Consider the following 19,867-nt stretch of genomic DNA (forward strand, 5'->3'; position numbering starts at 1 on the left):
TTGTTTACCTGCATGTGACCATTAACCGACATCAGAGCACACTGAACTAATTTGTATTGACATAACTTGTTAACATACAATCTCAGGGGGTTCTTCAAGTAAATATATTAGCCAAAGAGTTTCAGATGAAAAAAGTTGGTGAATTCCTGCTTTGCATGTAAATATAAAATGATGTGAGTTTGTACATTTTAATGTGTTTAAAAGGCAAAGCCTTCCAAAGACTTGGTTAAATGACTCACTGGGTGATCATTCAAATAATAATGAATATGTTTGTCAGGAGTTGATTAAATATGAAATGTTGAGAAAACACTTCCTAAAAGTGAAATGATTTCTGTAAATGCAGTGATCAAATGCTGTGGCTCTCAGCTTTCAGTGATCGGCTCGTGCCTAGTGTGATGGGGTTTTTTTTAGAAAGAAATTTTACATTTACTGCCATTGTAAGAATAACGTAACCATGTATAAAATAATCCGTTACTACCCAGCACTGTGTATATTATGCGCCGATATACTTGCGATCTAAATATGGGTTTTGGCGGCAGGGGGGTTTCGTCATGGCTGCTTCCTTGACATAAATAAAGAGAAACGCTATTTGTCAGCGAGCGGCAGCATCAGAGCAGGAAGCAGAGAGACAACCACAGACTTCTGCACACGTACAAGCCACATAGAGATGACTTCCTAAACACAGAAATTCAGCTCTCGGACTGGAGGAAGCTAAAAGACAGTCACATTTTACTAGACGGAGCTCGGGAAGCTGGGAAATGGAGAAACAGCAGCATTCGTCAGGTTCGGACAGTCCGGTGCTGCCGCCGGTGCCGCGAAAACCTCAAATCCTCGGAGGAGGAATCCCTGCATCTCGACAAGACAGCGAGGATTCATTAGACAGGTGCATGTCTTGGTTTTATCCTCAAATGTGCGATTATATGTGAACTTTTCGTTAAAAAAAGCGATTTACAGTGTGCACGCGCGTTATACATGCACGCCTGTTGTGTAGGGTAGATGAGCCCCATATGCCTATTGTTCAAATATTGCCCTATACTGTAGTACATTATAGTTTAACGTTAATTGTATTTATAGTATGTACTGTAGTACATTAAAGTTTTCTGCTCAAATAATACTAGAATCAAAACCATTTGTATTAAAACTGTGAATGATTTCTATCCACCCGAAACAGCATGCATCTTCCCATCATCGTTTTAAGGTTATTGCTTTTGCTACCAAGAAGTGATACATTAACTAAAACACCTAGGAAGCAAAACATTTTTAAAGCCTGGATTGAAGAAATACAATTTAGGCTATGTCGTTTAATTGTTCGGCTCTAAAAGATCAGACTGTGTGTGACACATTTCTCTGACCTCATATCACCATCTGTCATCTTTAGTCTACAGACCACAGGATGTCAGCGCTGCACATTAATGCATCTATCTAACTATGCCAGTATGGAGTCTTTAGTTTTTCATCATCACAGAGAATGGCAGATGCATTGACTGAAGTGCTTGCTCAAGTGTGTTATGTGTTAACGTTACTTGTTTTTTCCTCATACAGTCCATCTGGATCTCATGTGGAATGGTGTAAACAGCTGATAGCGGCCACTATCTCCAGCCAGATCTCTGGCGGTGTCCCTCCAGAAGCCATTATCCGTGAATGCAAGGTGTGTTTTTCACTTTAGGGTGTTTTAAGGATGTTTTTCACTTTAAATCAGACCCGTATTGTCTAGAACATGGGTTTTCAAACTGGGTTCCCCCAGGGGCCCACAAGGAAGTTTTAGGGGAAAACAGTGAAAGAATAAATACATAATAAGGGTGTTTAAATTAATTTTTTGACTGTTTTTATGTCAGGCAATACAACCAAATAGATGTATATAGTATGTATATATACTGTAGTTGTACCACCTGACATGGAAAATGTACAAACCTACCCACACTTAAAATTAGCAGTTTTTACCAGTATTTGAGAGAGCTCTACAAACCTTTTCACTCGGCCACAAGAATCAGTTTGGCTCCTCTGGATGATGCATTATCATGTTTACTGTTATTACCTTGTCAATTCATAATGAAAGAGCCATGTTTGCCACCCTGACATTTGAGAATATACAAATTGCTGGACGAAAGTTTTTCAGTTATATCAACTGCTAAAACTACTGATATTTCTTAAAGGGGTCATATAATGCCATTTTTGTTTAGTTAATATGAATGTTTAGGGTCTAAATGAAAACTTTGTAATATACTTTTATTAAAAATTCTCATTAGTATTTTAAGAAAACACTTATTTTACCTGGTCAAAAACAGCTCTGTTTTCAGCACGCCGTTTCAGTGCAGATGCCTTTAAATGATAATGAGCTTTGCTCACTCCGCCCCTCTGTTCTACTGGCGTTTTCACACAACACACGTGGAGTGTTGCCTTGACAACAGTTGAGGGTATATTTTGGAGAGAGAATGGCAGCGGGAGTCTCTGAGGACACATCTGTGCAACCGTATCAGTTTGAACCGGAGTCGCACCCGGAACAAGATGACGGCCGCAAAGAAGTTCGACAATTAAAGTCCCCATGAATTCAAAATTGACCATACTTACTTTGTTTGCATAAATTGATCGTTTTGTGGTAAACAATTCATCCATGCAAGTCAATCCACACCAAAAATATTTTTGGCTTCGTAATCTTTAATCAAAATCTGAAAATTCCCCTCCCCTCTGCATTGGAGGACCTTCCCTGATGACGTAGGTTTGACGGTTTAGGTGTCTGCTTAACATCCGTAACCACGCCCCTCCAACTGACAGTTGACAGGCTGCCTGTGTGTTTGCGAGCATTGACAGTGTGTGAGAGGAGAGATGGCGAGGAGGTGCATTTTTGGTTGTCGCACTCACGGGTTAGTGAGTTACACGCAGGTTACTATCATAACGGTTAAGGTTGCAGCAGTAATAGCAAATAAAAATAGTTTTATAGTTCCAATTAGTGTTACCATTGGGACACATCGAGATGCTCGCGAGTGTGAACTTGCTCCTGAGCCGCCACGTCCAGGTGACCACTGCTGGCGGTGTTTCAGGCGGCGAGTAATCCTCAACAACCGATTGTAAACTTGCCTTAAGATCTGCCTCCATTTCTGAATGAAACACCAACTTTTCTAGATCCAATCAGGTGCTAGTTGGGAAAAAAAGCCACGCCCACTATTTTGCCTCATTTAGTATTCCATTTCTCTCGGAAATACGTCACAACACTGGAGAAAAGTCGTTTGCAACTTCCGGTTCACGGGGACTTTAAGGCTCAAACAGGACGTTTCTGAATGGTTGGTTAACGTAATGTCACTTTGATCTATTTTTGTATGTACTGGCAGGGTAGAGAAGTGAGATACGAACGCTATGTGTTTACTGATGTATTCGTTAGTTCATTGACAGATTGACGTTACAACTAATGGTCATGAAAAACTTTTTTTCGCGATTTGCAAAGGTTAATAAAACTTTACACTTACTTCTTCTGGAGGTGCAGAGGGAACACAAATAGTTGGTACCGATTCTTTTTTCAGGAGCAGCTTCTTAGCAAAACCAGCTTTAAACTGACCGTCGTTTATAAAGCAGTCTGGTGAGAAATGATTCGCGCGAACATGAGAGCATTGACGTTGCTCGTGGGCAATATTCCCTTTGAAAACAAAACTCAGCCACTGCGTCTTCAGCGGTTTGGATTTAGGAACATTAAAATGACTGCTCTGTTCGTTATTACACCCAAGAACAGAACACCACAATCGCTTAGACGCCATTCTGCTCCAGCGTATTAACAATGCCGGACTATGATGACAGCTCGCTCAGGGCGGGTCTGTGTTGAAACGCTGTCAATCAACAATCGTGGGAGGGGCGTCCGTTTTATTGACGTCACAAAAACGAACGGCTCAATTTGAGGCAGGGGAAACATATAAGGAGATTAAAACAAAAACACTGGATGGATTTTTATCATTATATGATGGTTGTGTACAGGCACTGCCAACACACATTTCAGTACAATCAACTTGAAAAAGTGCACCCTTGTAAAATATGACCCCTTTAAAATATATGAAACTATAAAATTATATGAAAGATTTCAAACCTAAAAAGTTTTTAATTTCTTATTATTAAGACACCATTTTAAATAGTTTTCTTAGTTCTGTACATTTGTTTGGACAGTTGCACCAACTGACATTTTGGGGGTTTAAAATAACAAATCAAAAGAATATGTATTATTTAAATGTACTTAAAATGAATTCAAACTAAATAGGTTTTATAGAATAAAGTATATACTGTATCTCATGATTTTATAAAATTATTTTAAAAGGAAATAATGCACTTGGACACAAAAATATGCATGTCATATATATATATATATATATATATATATATATATATATATATATATATATATAATTTTAATAAATGAATAAATAATACAAAATAGATCAAAATTAATAAGTGTTAAATAAAAAAATTGAAATAAAATGATATAATAAAAATGATATAGATTAGATTCTCAAGATTTACTTATACATTTTTAAGATCAAAGGTTGTATCTGTTAACAGTAGTCAATGCACTGTGAACTAACAACAAAGGTTAACAAATGCTGAATATTTGCTCATTGTTAGTTCGTTAACTAATGTTAATGAATGAGACCTTATTGTAAAGTTGCCAAATAAACAAATAAATAATGCTCTATAGTAAGTAGAAAAAACAAACTATTTATTTTCCAAATAATATTTTACACTTATTTATAATGATTATTTTTCACAGTATAATTGAGTCTTAAGTTATATATACATAAGTTATATAGCTGCCTTTTAAATGTTCTTATCACACAGTAAAGGTTTTTTTTATGTTAATAAGGAACCATGAATGGGTTTGTTTTGTGATAATGACCAGCTGACTGTACATGATCTCACTTATTACACTATTGCTTACTAAATAAACGTATGGATTGGAAGTGAAATTTTGAGTTGCGTTAAAATGAAAAAGATTCGATTTTATTGTCTTACTGTGTAGTAGATTAATTCTAAGTTTGGAAACATGGTATTCAGAATGAACGTGGACCAGTTTTGTTAAGTGTTTTGTCTCAGAGTGAGCCATTATGATATTGTGTTTTTGATTGACAGGTTGGGAAGAAGATAGATTTCAGGGTAAGGGTGATTGATGCTAGTGGGGTGTTTGTCAGTTTGCTTTAACAGGACCACTGCTCTGCCCTGCTTTGAGTTATAAATTAGAGATTATACTTAACACCACAAATATATATATACTGTTTGTGCACACTTAGTATGTTTTCCTTATTGTTTTTTGCACACTGTCTTTTTGTACAGTTACATGTTTGTCCTTTGTTCATAAGCCCTTGTTTATGCTTCATCCAGCTGTTAAATGAAGAAATGTCTCGTCATATTTCACACCATATTCAAAAGAAAAAAACCTAATAATTTGCATACAAAATAAAGTCTGTTTTTAGGATACAACTGGTGCCGCCCGCCATAGACAAGCTTTTGCTCTTTTCTAATCTGTTTTTATCAAATGTAAGAATAATATGCATGCAATTAATATTGCTGGTCACAAAAAAATCCAGTTCATTGTTATTTTTACAATTTTTTTGTAACAATGTAAAAGTCTTTACTGTCAATTTTGAATCAATTTAATGTATCGTTGAATAAAAGTATTAATCTTTTTTAAAAAGTTCAACGCTTTTATACAGTAATGCACGTATAGCTACTTAACATTGTTCTTTACAAATGCACTTGACAATTTAAAAAAAATATGATTTTTAACACATTTTTTTACATTATATATAGGTTACTCAATACATATTATTAGTCCTAAAAAATAAGCTTAATTTTTTTGGAGTAAAATATGACATTTTCGCTAAGATTAAGTCTAATGTGTGTTAAGTCTGCGTGCTTTTGTGCCTACATGTTCATGAAAGTGCGTGTGTTTGTAACTCATTTTTGTCTGATGTCTATGTGTGATCTCCAGGTGTCAAGGAGGCCAAACTTAAGGGTAAGGCTCAAGATCAAGAGTCTGAGATCTGCACAGAAACACATCAGAACATACATTTGAATTATTTAGTTGGCATTCGCACAGATGTACTAGTGTAGCAGTGATGGCTGAGCAGCTGTATTTTTTTCTGTGTTCTCTGCCTCCTCAAATCACACTTCCTGTCTCTGTGTGAGGATGTGACCTTTCAACCCTAAAGCGCAACTATTATCTCTGTTGCATTTTTTCTCTTTCTGTTCCTCATATTCTTTATAAACTGCTGGAACTTTTAAACAAACTTTTTTCTCTTCGTCACATATTCTGTATTTCTCCTGCGGCCTCTGCTCAGTCTCAGGACTCTGGTGAAGATGGCAGCGACATTGAACTGCCGTCTCACACTACGGCAAGTTTCTCTCGCTTCAGCTCTACTTGCTTACTCTCACCCTCCTCCTTCTCTCTTTTCTGTCTAGTCCTTACATCAGCCTAGACTTCATGGTTTCAGCTATTTTAATGTGATAAAACATACACTACCGTTCAAAAGTTTTTTTAAATAAGGATGTATTAAATTGATCAAAAGTCGCATTATTTGTAACCATGTAAAAATATTGACTATTTCAAATATATACTGTTTGTTTGAAGTTTTTCCACAAAAATATTAAGCAGTACAACCGTTTTCAACCGTGATAATAAGAAATGTTTCTTGAGCACCAAATCAGCATATTGGAATGATTTCTGAAGGATCATGTGACACTGAAGACTGATGTTATTAACGGAGGTTTGCCAACACCGTACTAAATTACATTTTGAAGTATTTTAAAATAGAAAAACAGTTATTTTAAATTGTAATAATATTTCACAATTTTACTGTTGAACTGTATTTTTGATCAAATAAATGCAACCTTGGTGCGCCTTAAAGACTTCTTTCAAAAACATTAAAAAAAAAATCTTGCTAACCACAACCTTTTGAATGGTTTTGTATGAACCTAATATTTAGCGTAATAAAATGAGGGCTATTTGTGTTTTGAGACGTTTTGGTGTCTTTTTACCCTGTAGCAAGTGTTCAGGGATGCACGAAAACAAGTACCCATGGATGAAGTCCCACTTGTCCCTGGAGAGACAATCAAAACCACTGGTATGTCAGATCATTCATGTTGATTCTTGTTTCCTGTATCTGCTCGTGTCGGGTAACATTTGTTTTCTTCTGTCTCTGCAGTTAAAGATGTGATGTATATCTGTCCTTTTACTGGAGCTGTGACCGGCACACTCACAGTCACAGACTACAAACTCTACTTTGTCAGTCTAGAACGGGTGCGTCTCAAAATATTTTTGTCTATTTCAAGATCAATGTAGTGTCTTGATATTTTGTGATATGGCCACACAATGAAATTAAATGTTCAAGTTAAGCAGATGTCTTATTCCATTCATGCAGGACGCTCCTTTCATATTGGATGTGAACCTGGGTGCCATCAGCAGGTTGGAGACTATCGGTGTACAGAGTCATGGGGAGAATACTAGTGGCATGGAGATCGTCTGTAAGGTCAGATGCACCACCATCCACCCACATGCTGGTCTGTTCCACTTATAGTAAACATCCACCCACAGTGTTTGGATTAAACACAGAGACGGTCTATAGGGGTAATTATTGTCTTAACTGATTCATGGTAGGGCTGTCGCAATAACCTCAATATTGAAATTCCGCGATACTGTCAAGCCAACCGGAGAGGAATGCAAGCAACTGCCAAAAATAGATCTGATTTACAATTTAGTCTGATTTCAGTCTCCAAAACTGTAATTTCTCCATGCTAATGATCTGTGATCTGTCTTAATAGGATATGAGGAGTCCCAGGTTTGCTTATAAAAAGGAGGAACAGAATAATGTGGAGATTTTAGAAGATTTGACAAAGCATGCCTTCCCCCTGACCAATGAGCTGGTACGTCATTGCTCCAGTCAAAGTAGTGATTGGTTCCAGTGCTGTTTGGTTCATGTCTCCACAAATCCATTTGCTCCTTTTTCTCTTCCAGTCCCTATTCGCCTTCCAATACAAAGAACAATTTCCAGAGGATGGATGGAAGGTTTATGATCCAGTGGCAGAGTATAAAAGAATGGTGAGATTTGCACGTTGCTTAAAAAAAAAAAAGAGTAGAGTGGTCTGACTGAAAATTTGAATTTCTTTTTGCTCATTTTTCTGTCTCCACACTGTCTGCAGGGTTTGCCCAATGAGAGCTGGACAATCAGTAAGATCAACAGTAATTATGAAGTGTGTGACACTTACCCTGCTCTGCTTGTTACCCCAACCAGTATTAAAGAGGATGAAATCAAACGAGTGGCCTCTTTCAGAATGAAACATCGTATACCGGTAAGTGAGCATGTGTGTCTGTGGGCTGTGTGGGCAAGACATTTAAAGACTTTTATAATGTTACAAAATATTTGAACTTCAAATAAATGCTGTTCTTTTGAGCTTTCTATTCATTAAATACTGAAAATATACTGTACATATAACTGTTTTCACAAAAATTAGAATAAGCACAAGAAGAAATGTTTCTTGAGCATCAAATCAACATATTTTCTGAAGGATCATGTGACACTGAAGACTGGAGTAATGATGCTGAAAACTCAGCTTTGCCATCAGACGAAATAAATTAAAATATAAAAAAAGTTATTTTAAACTGTAATAATATTTCAATATTAATGATTTACTGTATTTTTTATCAAATAAATTTAGCTTTGGTGAGCATAAGAGACTTATTTTAAAAAACATTAAAAAATCTTACCGATTACCAATCTTACCGGTCACTGTGGCAGTACGATGACCTGTGGGGCATTTTTCTTCACTTTCGTAGCATATTAATACAGGTGAAATTTTCTCAGTAATTATTCAAGTGGTCAATAGTAACACGAAGAACAAAGAAGCTAAGTGCAAGCAGAAAAACAAACAACAATAGAACAAAGATCTAAATGAAGTCAACAAAGCTGGAAGCTTTTCAGATATCTTATACCTGTATCAGGTAAAAAAACAGAGAAACTGGGGAGAAAAAATAGAAGAAGAAGCTTAAAAACTATTTAAATGATTGGCACTTGAGCATTTAAAAGCATTCTGGACTTCTGCACCTCGTCCTCTTTCAGGTCCTGTCATGGATCCACCCAGAAACCCAGGCCACGATAGTGCGCTGTAGTCAGCCCATGGTGGGCCCGACAGACCGCCGGTGTAAGGAGGATGAGCATTACCTCCAGACCATCATGGATGCCAATGCACAGTCCCATAAACTCACCATATTTGATGCTCGGCAGAACACCGTGGCTGATAATCACAAGGTAAAAGTGATTTCCTTGACTGATGTTTTTTCAGTTCAGTTCATCAATGTTGCAGAGGGAAGGGAAATGCAGGAAAAAGATTTTTAAGTGTCTCTATCACACATAACGCACATGTTGTTTTCCACAAATGTAATTTGAATTATTCAGTAGCCATCTGTGCTAGTCAGGAGATGAAAATGGAAGCCAAGAATCTTCTCTACCTATTTTCTGCTTTTTTATGCCTCAGGCTAAAGATGGAGGTTATGAGAATAAAAATTTCTACCCCAGCATGGAGCTGATTTTCCTGGAGATCCCAAACATTCATGTTATGAGAGAGTCTCTGCGTAAGCTGAAGGAGGTGGTCTACCCCACCATCGATGAACCTCGCTGGCATTCGGCCATAGATGCCACACACTGGCTGGAGTACATACGGGTAAACAGCATTTCTGATATTTAGCGAACAAATGATGCAAGACCTTTCTGACACTGTTTCGACACCAGACGCGACCGTTGTCGCATCTCGCCACAACAGCTAGAAAATGTCCACACTGAACATGACAAAGCGACTGTTGCAAATCCATTTGTTCTTTGTGTCAGAAGTTGCACGAGCACTTGAAGTACATCAGAAATAGAACCGGGCGTCAGTCGTGCTGCACCACATCCCGCGTAGACAGCATCACTGATTATAATGAATTCTATTCGCTTTTGTCGTAGCCGCTCGCATCTGGTGTAGACACGGTGTGAGAACTTTTCTGAGCCCTTCCATTTTTACAGAGTGGATTTAGCAGATGTATAAAGTCAGTTCCGCTCGAAGTTTACGAGTATCCCAGAAGAGTCAGAATCAGAAAGCAAGACAATTAGATGCTTTTAAAGCATTTGACTCTCTCTCTCTCTCTCTCTCTCTCTCTCTCTCTCTCTCTCTCTCTCTCTCTCTCTCTCTCTCTCTCTCTCTCTCTCTCTCTCTCTCTCTCTCTCTCTCTCTCTCTCTCTCTCTCTCTATAGCTTTTGCTTGCGGGTGCAGTGCGGATTGCAGATAAGGTTGAGTCGAGTAAGAGCTCTGTGGTGGTGCACTGCAGTGATGGCTGGGACCGCACAGCTCAGCTCACCTCTTTGTCCATGCTGATGCTGGACTCCTACTACAGGACTCTCAGGGGCTTCCAGGTGCTGCTGGAGAAGGAATGGATCGGCTTCGGACACAAGTTTGCTGCGGTGAGGGATGCTGAGTGTGTCAGTGAAATAGAACCTAATGTATGGGGGTAAAAAATCTAATTTAGCCAATCAGATCTGTGATATGTAAACTGTGCCTGAGTGTGTAAGGATTTCTAGGCCTGATATATAATATTGTATTTATATTATGTAGTATAATTGAACGATTTTTTTAATGTCTCTTATGCTCACTCATTTATTCATTTATACAACTCATTGATTTGATCAAAAATACAGTAAAAACAGTAATTTTGTGAAGCCAGCAGCCATATCACCCTGTAGCCCAAGACTGGTTGTCCACTGAAGCTAAGCAGGGTTGAGCCTGTGTAACGGAGGCCAGCTAGTAGTTGCTGTGCGAGTAAACCTCACTCCTCTGATCTCAATAGGCGCTCTAGCGACAGATGCTAGAGGCTGCAGTCTTTAGCCTCCTTGTTAGAGTGCCTGGCGCTCATGCCGGAGACCCGGGTTCGAGGCCCGCTCGGAGCGGGACGAGTGGGACCCAGGTGGAGGGGTTACATTGGTGCCGTGACCCGGATGGGAGTGAGGTTTAGGGGGGTGAGTGTAATGGAGGCCAGCTAGTAGTTGCTGTGCGAGTAAACCTCACTCCTCTGATCTCAATAGGCGCTCTAGCGACAGATGATAGAGGCTGCAGTCTTTAGCCTCCTTGTTAGAGTGCCTGACTCTTATGCCGGAGACCCGGGTTCGAGGCCCGCTCGGAGCGGGACGAGTGGGACCCGGGTGGAGGGGTTACACCTGGTTAGTACCTGGAAGGGAGACCTTCTGAGAAAACCAGGTTGCTGCTGGAAGAGGTGTTAGTGAGTCCAGCAGGGGGCGCTCACCCTTTGGTCTGTGTGGGTCCTAACCAAGCAAGCCCTCAAAAGTGAAGCCAAAACGTCTCGATCGCCCCCCGGTGACCGGTCCTAGTATAGGTCATAAACCCCGCCTCCCCATGTTATTCAACGGGACGTGAGACCAACTAAATAATTAAATTACACTTCACATATCTTTTTTCTAAAGATAGATTCTGTCATTTACTGTAGTTTCTATCACGTTGATGTAATTTCAAGTGTTTGTTTTTAAAATAAGTTTGTTTTTAGTTAGTTATTTGATGCTATAAAAACGGTGCTGTGACATCATGATTGACCACTGTGATTGACAGGTTCTCTGTGCGAAGTAGTCACTGAAGCACCAACGGACTTTTTTTCATAATGTTGACTATGTATTTAGTAGTTGTATTTACCTTATTTTAACGAGGTACTGCAATCAGCAGACATCATTGGAGAGGAACGGAGCAGACAGAGGCCACTTAAGAAAAGTGCAGGGGCGTGTGCTAGCGATTGATTCAGCGAGAGTGAGGGCGGGGCCTTGATTTCGCGGCTTTACTTCCTGCTCACGACTGCGCATGACTGGTCCCGAAAACGCTACTGCGCAGACTCAAGTTCCAATATGTCAGCGCCATATCGGGACACTGGCGGCTTCAGTTCTCTCCAATGGAAAAGAGCGAAGGGGCGTCGTCCATCTTTTTTTCAGTCTATGGTCCTAACGCCCCAGTATAGTAATGGGGACACTATACTGTCAAAGAGCCTTCGGATGAGACGTTAAACCGAGGCCCTGACACTCTGTGGTCACAAAAAATCCCAGGATGTCTTTCGAAAGAGTAGGGGTGTAACCCCGGCATCCTGGCCAAATTTGCCCAGTGGCCTCTGTCCATCATGGCCTCCTAATCATCCCCATATATATATACCAATTGGCTTCATCATTATGTCTCCTCTCCACCAGTAAGCTGGTGTGTGGTGGGCGTTCTGGCGCAATATGGCTGCCGTCGCATCATCCAGGTGGATGCTGCACATTGGTGGTGGTTGAGGAGATCCCCCCTTCTATGTAAAGCGCTATATAAATGTAATGAATTATTAGTAATTGCACAGGAAGATGTTACCACCTGCTGGGCATTGCTGCCTGTCGCACCTCCTCCAGTGCCCATGGGTCAGCTGCAGGGTCATCAGCCAGAAACCACCGTTCACCGACGTTTCGCTCCTTTAATTCTGGAACGTCTCCTGGTGGCGGAGCAGTGACAGGGACGTCTCCCTGTCACCCCCTGCAGCTGATAGCTGTTCTCCCTGCTGCTGTTATCTGGGGTTAGATGTTCTTCCCCCAACACCTATCTTTCCTCCTCAGCCAGAGCCAAAAGCTACCTTTCTCTGCCTCCTCTGCCAGATCCTTTGTTGCCCTCCTTAGCCTCCCTCCGGCCACTCCTGCTTCCCTCAAGAGGCGTATGGTTGACACCCCAAGGAAACCTCGGCATCCGACCTCCACTGGGTGGATGGTCGTCTTCCAGCCAGCCTCCCGGCACTCGGCAGCGAGCTCCGAGTACTTGGCCTTCTTCCGTTCGAAGGCGGCCTCGATCCCCTCCTCCAGTGGTACAGTGAGCTCAATGAGGTGCGTCGATCTCGCCTTGGTTGACCACACCACTATGTCTGGCCGGAGAGATGTGGTGGTTATCTCCGTGGGGAACCGGAGCTGCTTATCTAGGTCAACCCTCATGTCCCACTCCTGGTTGGGGGAGAAGAGCCTTGCTGTTTCTCTTGATCTGGTGCTTCTCCTTACCCCTCCTTCCGACACAAAGATGGTGGGGTCCTCTGCTGATGGTGGTTGTTTGCTACCCTGTCGACACTCCTCAAGTACTTCGGCTAGCTTTCTCAGGACCTGATCGTGGCGCCATCTGTAGCGTCCCTGTGAGAGAGCGATCTTACAGCCTGCCAAGATGTGCTGGAGACTTGCGTTGGGAGCATTGCAGAGTACGCAGGATTCTTCATTTCCAAACCACTGGTGGAGGTTCCGAGGGCAGGGAAGCGTGTCGTAGGTTGAACGAATAAGGAAACTAAGTCTTGCCTGTGGGGTCTTCCACACGTCTGACCAACTGATGTTCCGGTTCATGATTCCCTCCCAGGTTGTCCAGCTTCCTTGTCGACCCTGCGCCACGGCCTTGATTTTGTAGCGATCTTCCTCCATCCTCGTCACCTCTGCTACCACCATCTCCTTCCTTTGCTTGTGATTGGCCTTGGACCAAAAGCGTGGCGTCTCTCCCCATCCTAGACCTGCTCTTCCTACCTGAACTCTGCCCATGATCTCCCGGTGTTGTAGCCGACCGACAGCTTGATCGACCTCGGTTTGGGCATTCCACTTGCGGCCAGTAGGAACCTTGGCATTTGCGTTCTTTACTGACTCGTCTGTGGACTCCCTCAGCTCGAGAACCAACCTGGTCTTTTCTTGCATGTAGCCCAACTGTATGGACTGCAGTGGCAGCTGCAGCATGTTTTTTCCAAATAGACCGGTTTCAGATAGGCACCGTGGCAACCCCAACCACTTTCGGATGAATGAGTTGGCTTTTCCGTCCATCTTACTTACAGTTGATGAGGGAATCTCACTCATTTTCAGGGGCCACATCACCCTCCTGTAGAGTGTAAACTGGTAGCACCAGACCTTAAACTTCCCAGGGAGTTGGCTTTGGTCGATCCTTGCCAGTCCGTCGGAGAGCTGCTTCATGACGGTTTTCCCCATCTGTTTGTCAGATAGGTCTGCAGTGTACTGCCTCCCCAGGCTTCTGATCGGTTGCTCTGATAGAAGTGGGATTTTTTCCCCTCCAATGACGAAGTTGGTATTGTCATTTCTGACTCCTCTCCTGAGGGACAAGCTCCGAGACTTGGAGGGCTTGATCTTCATTCTTGCCCATGACATCAATTCGTCCATCCTCTTCAGCAGTCTTGATGTGCATGCTGATGTCTGAAGGAGGCTGGTGACATCATCCATGCAACTCCTCAGTGGGGGAAGCCTCTTGCCAGTTGGGAGTTTGATCCCCCCAACCATTTGCCTTGCCCCGATGAGGATTATCTCAAAGGCTGCTACAAACAGTATTGGAGAAATAGTACACCCCATCGCGATTCCTACTTTGAGCCGCTGCCATCCGGTGGTGAAGTCCTGGAGGGAAAAACACATCTGCAAGTTGCTAAAGTACTGAGCTACCAGGCTCTTGACGCAGGTGGGCATGTGGAAGAATTCCATGGCATAGTTGACCAGCTGATGCGGAACTGATCCGTACGCGTTGGCAAGGTCAAGCCAGATGACATGCAGGTCGGTCTTCTCCCGCTTGGCCTTCTGGATCTGGTCCCAGATCATAGTGGAGTGCTCTACACATCCTGGGAAACCTGGAACTCCTGCCTTCTGGCAGTTGGTGTCAACATAGCCATTCTCGAGCAGATAGTTAGTCATCCTCCTGGCTAGCACTGAGAAGAAGATCTTTCCTTCTACATTCAGTAGTGCAATGTTCCGGAATTGGCTAATGTCTTTGGAGTTCGTTTCCTTAGGTATGAAGACTGCTACCGCTCTTTGCCACTCAGATGGAATGATTTGCTTTTTCCAGGCAGTTCTCATCAGATACCATAGTAGCTCTAGTACCTTGGGGCAGTTCTTATAAAGCTTGTAGGGGACCCCATTGGGACCAGGTGCGAAAGAGGACCTTGCCTTCTCCACGACTTGCCTGACTTCGCTGAGCTTGAGGGGCATGATGTTGAACTCAACATTATTATTATTACTAAAAATAACTGTTTTCTGTTTTAATATTTTTAAAACGTAATTTATTCCTGTGATGGCAAAGCTGAGTTTTCATCATCATTACTCCAGGCTTCAGTGTCACGTGATCCTTCAGAAAAAAATGTGATATGCTGATTTGGTGCACAATAACATTTATTAATATTATCAATGATGAAAACCTTGTGGAAACCTTGATACACTTTAAATAGAAAGGTCAAAATAACAACATTAATTTGAAATAGAAATATTTAGTAACAAATGTTTTTACTGGCACTTATGATCAATTTAATATGTCCTTGCTGAATAGAAATATTGATTTAAAAAAGAAAAGAAAAATCTTACTCTCATCTCTCTATATCACAGCGTGTTGGACATGGAGATGAAAATCATGCAAACTCTGAGCGCTCGCCTCTATTTGTGCAGTTCATAGACTGTGTTTGGCAAATTATGAGACAGGTAAGCTGTACCTTTTATTGCTATCTAATCACTAGCTATTTTAATTTATATTGAAATATTATTTACAATGTTATGTGTGTGATTTATCACTGAGCCAAATTCCTATGAATTCACATGAAATGGATACTGATGTTTTAGAACTCACTGTGGCTGTCTTTATGATGTGTTCTCAGTTTCCCACTGCCTTTGAGTTTAATGAGCTCTTCCTCGTCACCATCCTGGATCACCTCTACAGCTGCCTATTTGGTACATTCCTTTACAACAGTGAACAGGAGCGAGTGGAAAAGGCATGTACCATTGTGCCAATCCAGGGGGAGGGTGGAGTTTTGGTGACGTACATGTTTCATAGCTGATTTTTTTTTTAATTGTTCTATTTTTTCAGGAAGTGAACAGTAAGACGGTGTCTTTGTGGTCCTACATCAATAGCCAGCCAGAGGACTTCACCAACCCCTTCTATGTAGACTATGAAAACCATGTGCTGTACCCCTTGGCCAGTCTAAGACATTTGGAGCTGTGGGCTGCATACTACGTTCGCTGGAACCCCCGCATGAGACCACAGGTGCAAAACACTTTAAGGGTTACTTTGAGCGTATGTTTGTAATAAAAACGGAAAGGTTTTTCCTTTGCGTTTTTCGCATACAGGCGACAACGTTGTCAAAACGATCTCCGTTCATACAGATCCACGAAAATGATTAAAAACGCTGTATTATGCCAGCCAGGCCAGTAGTTGGTGAGGTCACTTTGTAAAGAAACACTATGCGCCCTATAGACTGAACACGTAATATGCATGACGTCACCGTTTTCAAAAACGTTGAATGTTAGAACAGTTATCATGTTTAGGTATGAAATGGCTTCTTTTCAACCACACAGTATCATTATTTCTGTCATATAGTAATTAAAATGGTCTCTGAAGTACTGGGATAAAATTTTATAGTTCGGATATAAACACTGATGTCTACAGTAGCGATCAAAATTGAGCAAATCACCGTTTGAAAGTAACATGGCGCTTCAAATAACGATTGTATCGATTACATTGTTGCACCAGTAGGTGGCGACAGGTGACTTAAAAAAAAAAAGATTTGTCATTGAATCATTCACTCAAGAGATTCATTCAAAAAACATTGAGTCATCCAGTAATGAAACAATGAAGCACCCTATTTATGAGTCATTGAATCATCAAACATTTTAAATAGACTGCACCAATTAGCATTTGTCAGAACCTCTAGTAAATTACAAGTTATTTTGTCTGTTCAGAATCATGATCTATTTGAAACAAAAAAAATCATGATTCTCTGTTTATCCAGAATCGTGCAGCTCTATTGTCAGGTTTATGTTCTGTCATCTGAACCCGATATTGAGGCATTCAAAAGCACCACAAGGGAAATTCCTTCACCGCAACAGCCATAGTTTGCATTTTCAAACCCCCAAAAAGCTGTTGTCGGGTAAATGAATGGCCAAAACTTCAGTTTTTAGTTGAAAACAGTGTCATGTAAACATTGGGTTCCTTGCCATTGTTGGCTTTGGCTTGCTTAGTCGGGGTTTAAAAGACTTAATATTCAGCATATTATTGATTTGACTGCACTGACACTATATGATGAGAACAAAACTTAAACTGAATTGAGCTGGATGATGACATCACTGTTTTCTGTAGAGCTGCTTTATAGCTGATTTAACTTTTTTATATAATTGACGAATTTTGCAGCATCAACACTTATTGAACTGAATTAAATCAACACTAAACTGATTTGAGCTGAATAAAGACACTATTGTCTTCTGTAGAGCTGATTTACAGCAGAATTGGTTTCATTTTTGATGAAGTTTGCATCATTGACCGTTACTTCCCTGTTTATTACCGAAAGCGCTATATATATATATATATAAAGGTCATTTGATTTATTCTTCCTGAACCTACATTTTTGGCCCTCAATTATTTATTCTGTTCCAAGAAATAGCCAGAAAACTAATTTAATATGGGCAACCACTACATATATCAGGCATTTAAACAATTAAGCCCCATTTACACTGCATGGTTAAGTGACCCAAATCCGATTTTTCCTCTCATGTGGCACAGTCAGATCGGATATGACCCATGAATGTGTAAGCAGGAAAAAAACGCATGGATTCCGATTTTCTCAGATCGGATTCAGGCCTCACTCATATGTGGTAATAAATCGAATATGAATCGGATACGTGCATTTGCGTGTGACATGTAAGCTGACAAATCGGATATTCCCCAGTAAATGCGAGTCGTTTGTCATTAAAAAAGTGACGTCAACTCAGGTGGACACCACCAACTGAGATCACATGACTTATTATAGGCGCGATGGAGGACGAAGGATACACACAGTGGAGCAATGCGGAGGTTTCATGTCTTTTGAGTGTTTGGGGCGAAGAGAGGGTTCTGCAGAGTTGTTACAGAAATAAATCCGTGTTTGAAGACATTTCACGAGATATGGGGAGGCACGGTTTTAAGCGCTCGTGGCTACAGCACCACCGTAAGATAAAAAGCTTAATGACTTTTAAAAATATTGTGGAAAGCAAAACACTAGATAATTTTATTCGCATCTGCATCCATTGTATTTCTTGCTGTCTACATTTGGTAGTTTCAGCAGTGTACAGTGTAAATGCAAAAATCGGATACGGGTCACTTTTAAAAGATGATGTAAGCGGGTCGTCAAAAAAATCGGATATAGTCAGAAAATCGGATTTGAGCATCAAGACCTGCAGTGTAAATGCAGCCTTTGTACGGTCATGTGATGCTTGTTGACTAAAAACCAACTAGAACTTTTATAACTGACACTGAGGGAACTGAAATGTTGTGTGTTGACTTGTGTTCAGATGCCTGTACACCAGAACCTGAAGGAGTTGCTGTATCTGCGTGCAGAGCTACAGAGGAAGGTGGATGAGTTACAGAAAGAAGCATCTTCATCACGCTCAATCTCCTCTTCATCAGAGCATGCGTATTCTCCCTCACATGGCGGTACACCACTACACTCCTCTGTGTAACACACATGCAATGCTCAAATTAGAGAGGATTCATTATTAACAGAATGTGTGGTAGGAATCTATAGGTTACAGTAAACATGATAATGTGATATTTAAATCTATCTGCCATTTCTCACTGGATGATGCTTTTGGCAGGACGTATAGAGAGCCAGCGTATATACATGTGAAAATTAGCATGAACACCCAAAAGGAGGACAGTCTCCCACACAATTTAGTTTCATTTCGGTTGTGTTTTATAAAGTGTAGACTTCCTTCAAAACAGAGAACCTTTTGATTGTGATTCAGTTTCTGAAAAAATAAGCCAGTATTTTAACTTGACTTGTAAATATACTTTTTAATAATTTATAATATTTTTTTTCTATTTTAATCAGTGTTTCTTTGTAATTTTTCTGTTTTTGTCTAATAGTTTTTCTTTACTGCCTCAGCTTTGCCTGCCTGTGTGCCAATACCTCTATAACCTTTAACATCCCTTTAGTTATTTAAAAAATCTTACATAACATTTATTTCCTTACCTATGAACTCATTTTGTGTCATTATTTTATTAGGTTTTACTAATTCATTCGAATATTGCTGTTGTGATACTGCCATTGGTCTTTGCTTTTCTGTTAGTTTGATAGTTTTTATGTGCACATCCTAATATTGCACTACTATTGTACTTCCTGTACTACTGAAATGTACGTTTACAAGGTAAATAAGGACCATCTGATATTAACCCCGTTTTTGTTATATACTCATGTTTGATGATCTGAGTGCAAAGAAATGTTTTGTCTAAGTGGATCATAGAACCATTTCCACCAATGGTCTTTACACAGCCCTGATCATTTGAACAGAGGATGCCATATAATGTTTAAAACGCCAATTACATGTAATATTTTAAAAACTGAATTTATAATGTATTTTTTTCTTTCTTTTATGAGTGTATTTTTGTATTTGTGCCGCCCTGGTTATTCTTTCTACATGTAAAAAAAAAAAAAAAAAACACGACTCCAAACCCTTGCATCCTGAATTTAAGAAAAATAAATAACCAAAGGAATCAAAGACCAGATAAACTGTTTATTATTGGGTTTCTTTATGCTGATCTTTTACCACCAAGTATAACCAGTGAAATACAGAGTGAAATTGTATTAAATTTGAATATTACAATGTTTAGAATAGGATTGCCAGTTGATATCTGTGTAATTAATTGTGTTTTCATCACATTAAGTAGGCACTGATGAAAACTGTGATGAAGGTCAATATTTCTGGTTCACATTAAAGCCGAGCATTACAATCTGATCAGTGGCAGTAATATCATGATGCAATAACTAAACTGGCAGTGCAAATCAAGACACTTCAGAAACTTCACTTCCAATTTCTCC

At 40.3% G+C, this 19,867-nt stretch overlaps 1 protein-coding gene across 6 annotated transcripts; it reads left to right on the top strand.

The window, feature by feature from the left end:
- Positions 1-529: 529 nt before the first annotated feature.
- mtmr1a (myotubularin related protein 1a) lies at positions 530-18,567 on the top strand. Of its 6 annotated transcripts, XM_056268598.1 has the most exons (18): positions 530-883; positions 1,543-1,648; positions 5,104-5,127; positions 5,963-5,986; positions 6,312-6,369; positions 7,020-7,094; positions 7,176-7,270; positions 7,392-7,499; positions 7,792-7,893; positions 7,985-8,068; positions 8,170-8,319; positions 9,087-9,275; positions 9,502-9,687; positions 10,257-10,463; positions 15,411-15,503; positions 15,677-15,794; positions 15,890-16,062; positions 18,342-18,567. In XM_056268598.1, exons 1-18 carry the CDS (start codon positions 759-761, stop codon positions 18,507-18,509), a joined length of 2,085 nt encoding a protein of 694 aa, XP_056124573.1. In that variant the 5' UTR covers positions 530-758; the 3' UTR covers positions 18,510-18,567. The 6 variants fall into 6 exon arrangements, with proteins under 6 accessions (XP_056124573.1, XP_056124576.1, XP_056124574.1 ...); XM_056268601.1 differs by lacking the exon at positions 6,312-6,369 and having other exon boundaries at positions 531-883; positions 7,016-7,094; XM_056268599.1 differs by lacking the exon at positions 5,104-5,127 and having other exon boundaries at positions 531-883.
- The last annotated feature ends 1,300 nt before the right edge of the window (positions 18,568-19,867 follow it).

This window comes from Rhinichthys klamathensis, unplaced genomic scaffold, assembly GCF_029890125.1.
Source record: "Rhinichthys klamathensis goyatoka isolate OS25496 unplaced genomic scaffold, OSU_Roscu_1.1 h1tg000275l_1, whole genome shotgun sequence".
NCBI lineage: Eukaryota > Metazoa > Chordata > Actinopteri > Cypriniformes > Leuciscidae > Rhinichthys > Rhinichthys klamathensis.

Excerpts from the sequence above, each read along its gene's own strand:
- mtmr1a (XM_056268598.1), top strand. The coding sequence starts at position 759 with ATGGAGAAACAGCAGCATTCGTCAGGTTCGGACAGTCCGGTGCTGCCG. Across the intron at positions 5,128-5,962 it reads GGAAGAAGATAGATTTCAGG|GTGTCAAGGAGGCCAAACTT; the intron begins GTAAGGGTGATT and ends TGTGATCTCCAG. Across the intron at positions 7,894-7,984 it reads TCCCCCTGACCAATGAGCTG|TCCCTATTCGCCTTCCAATA; the intron begins GTACGTCATTGC and ends TTTCTCTTCCAG.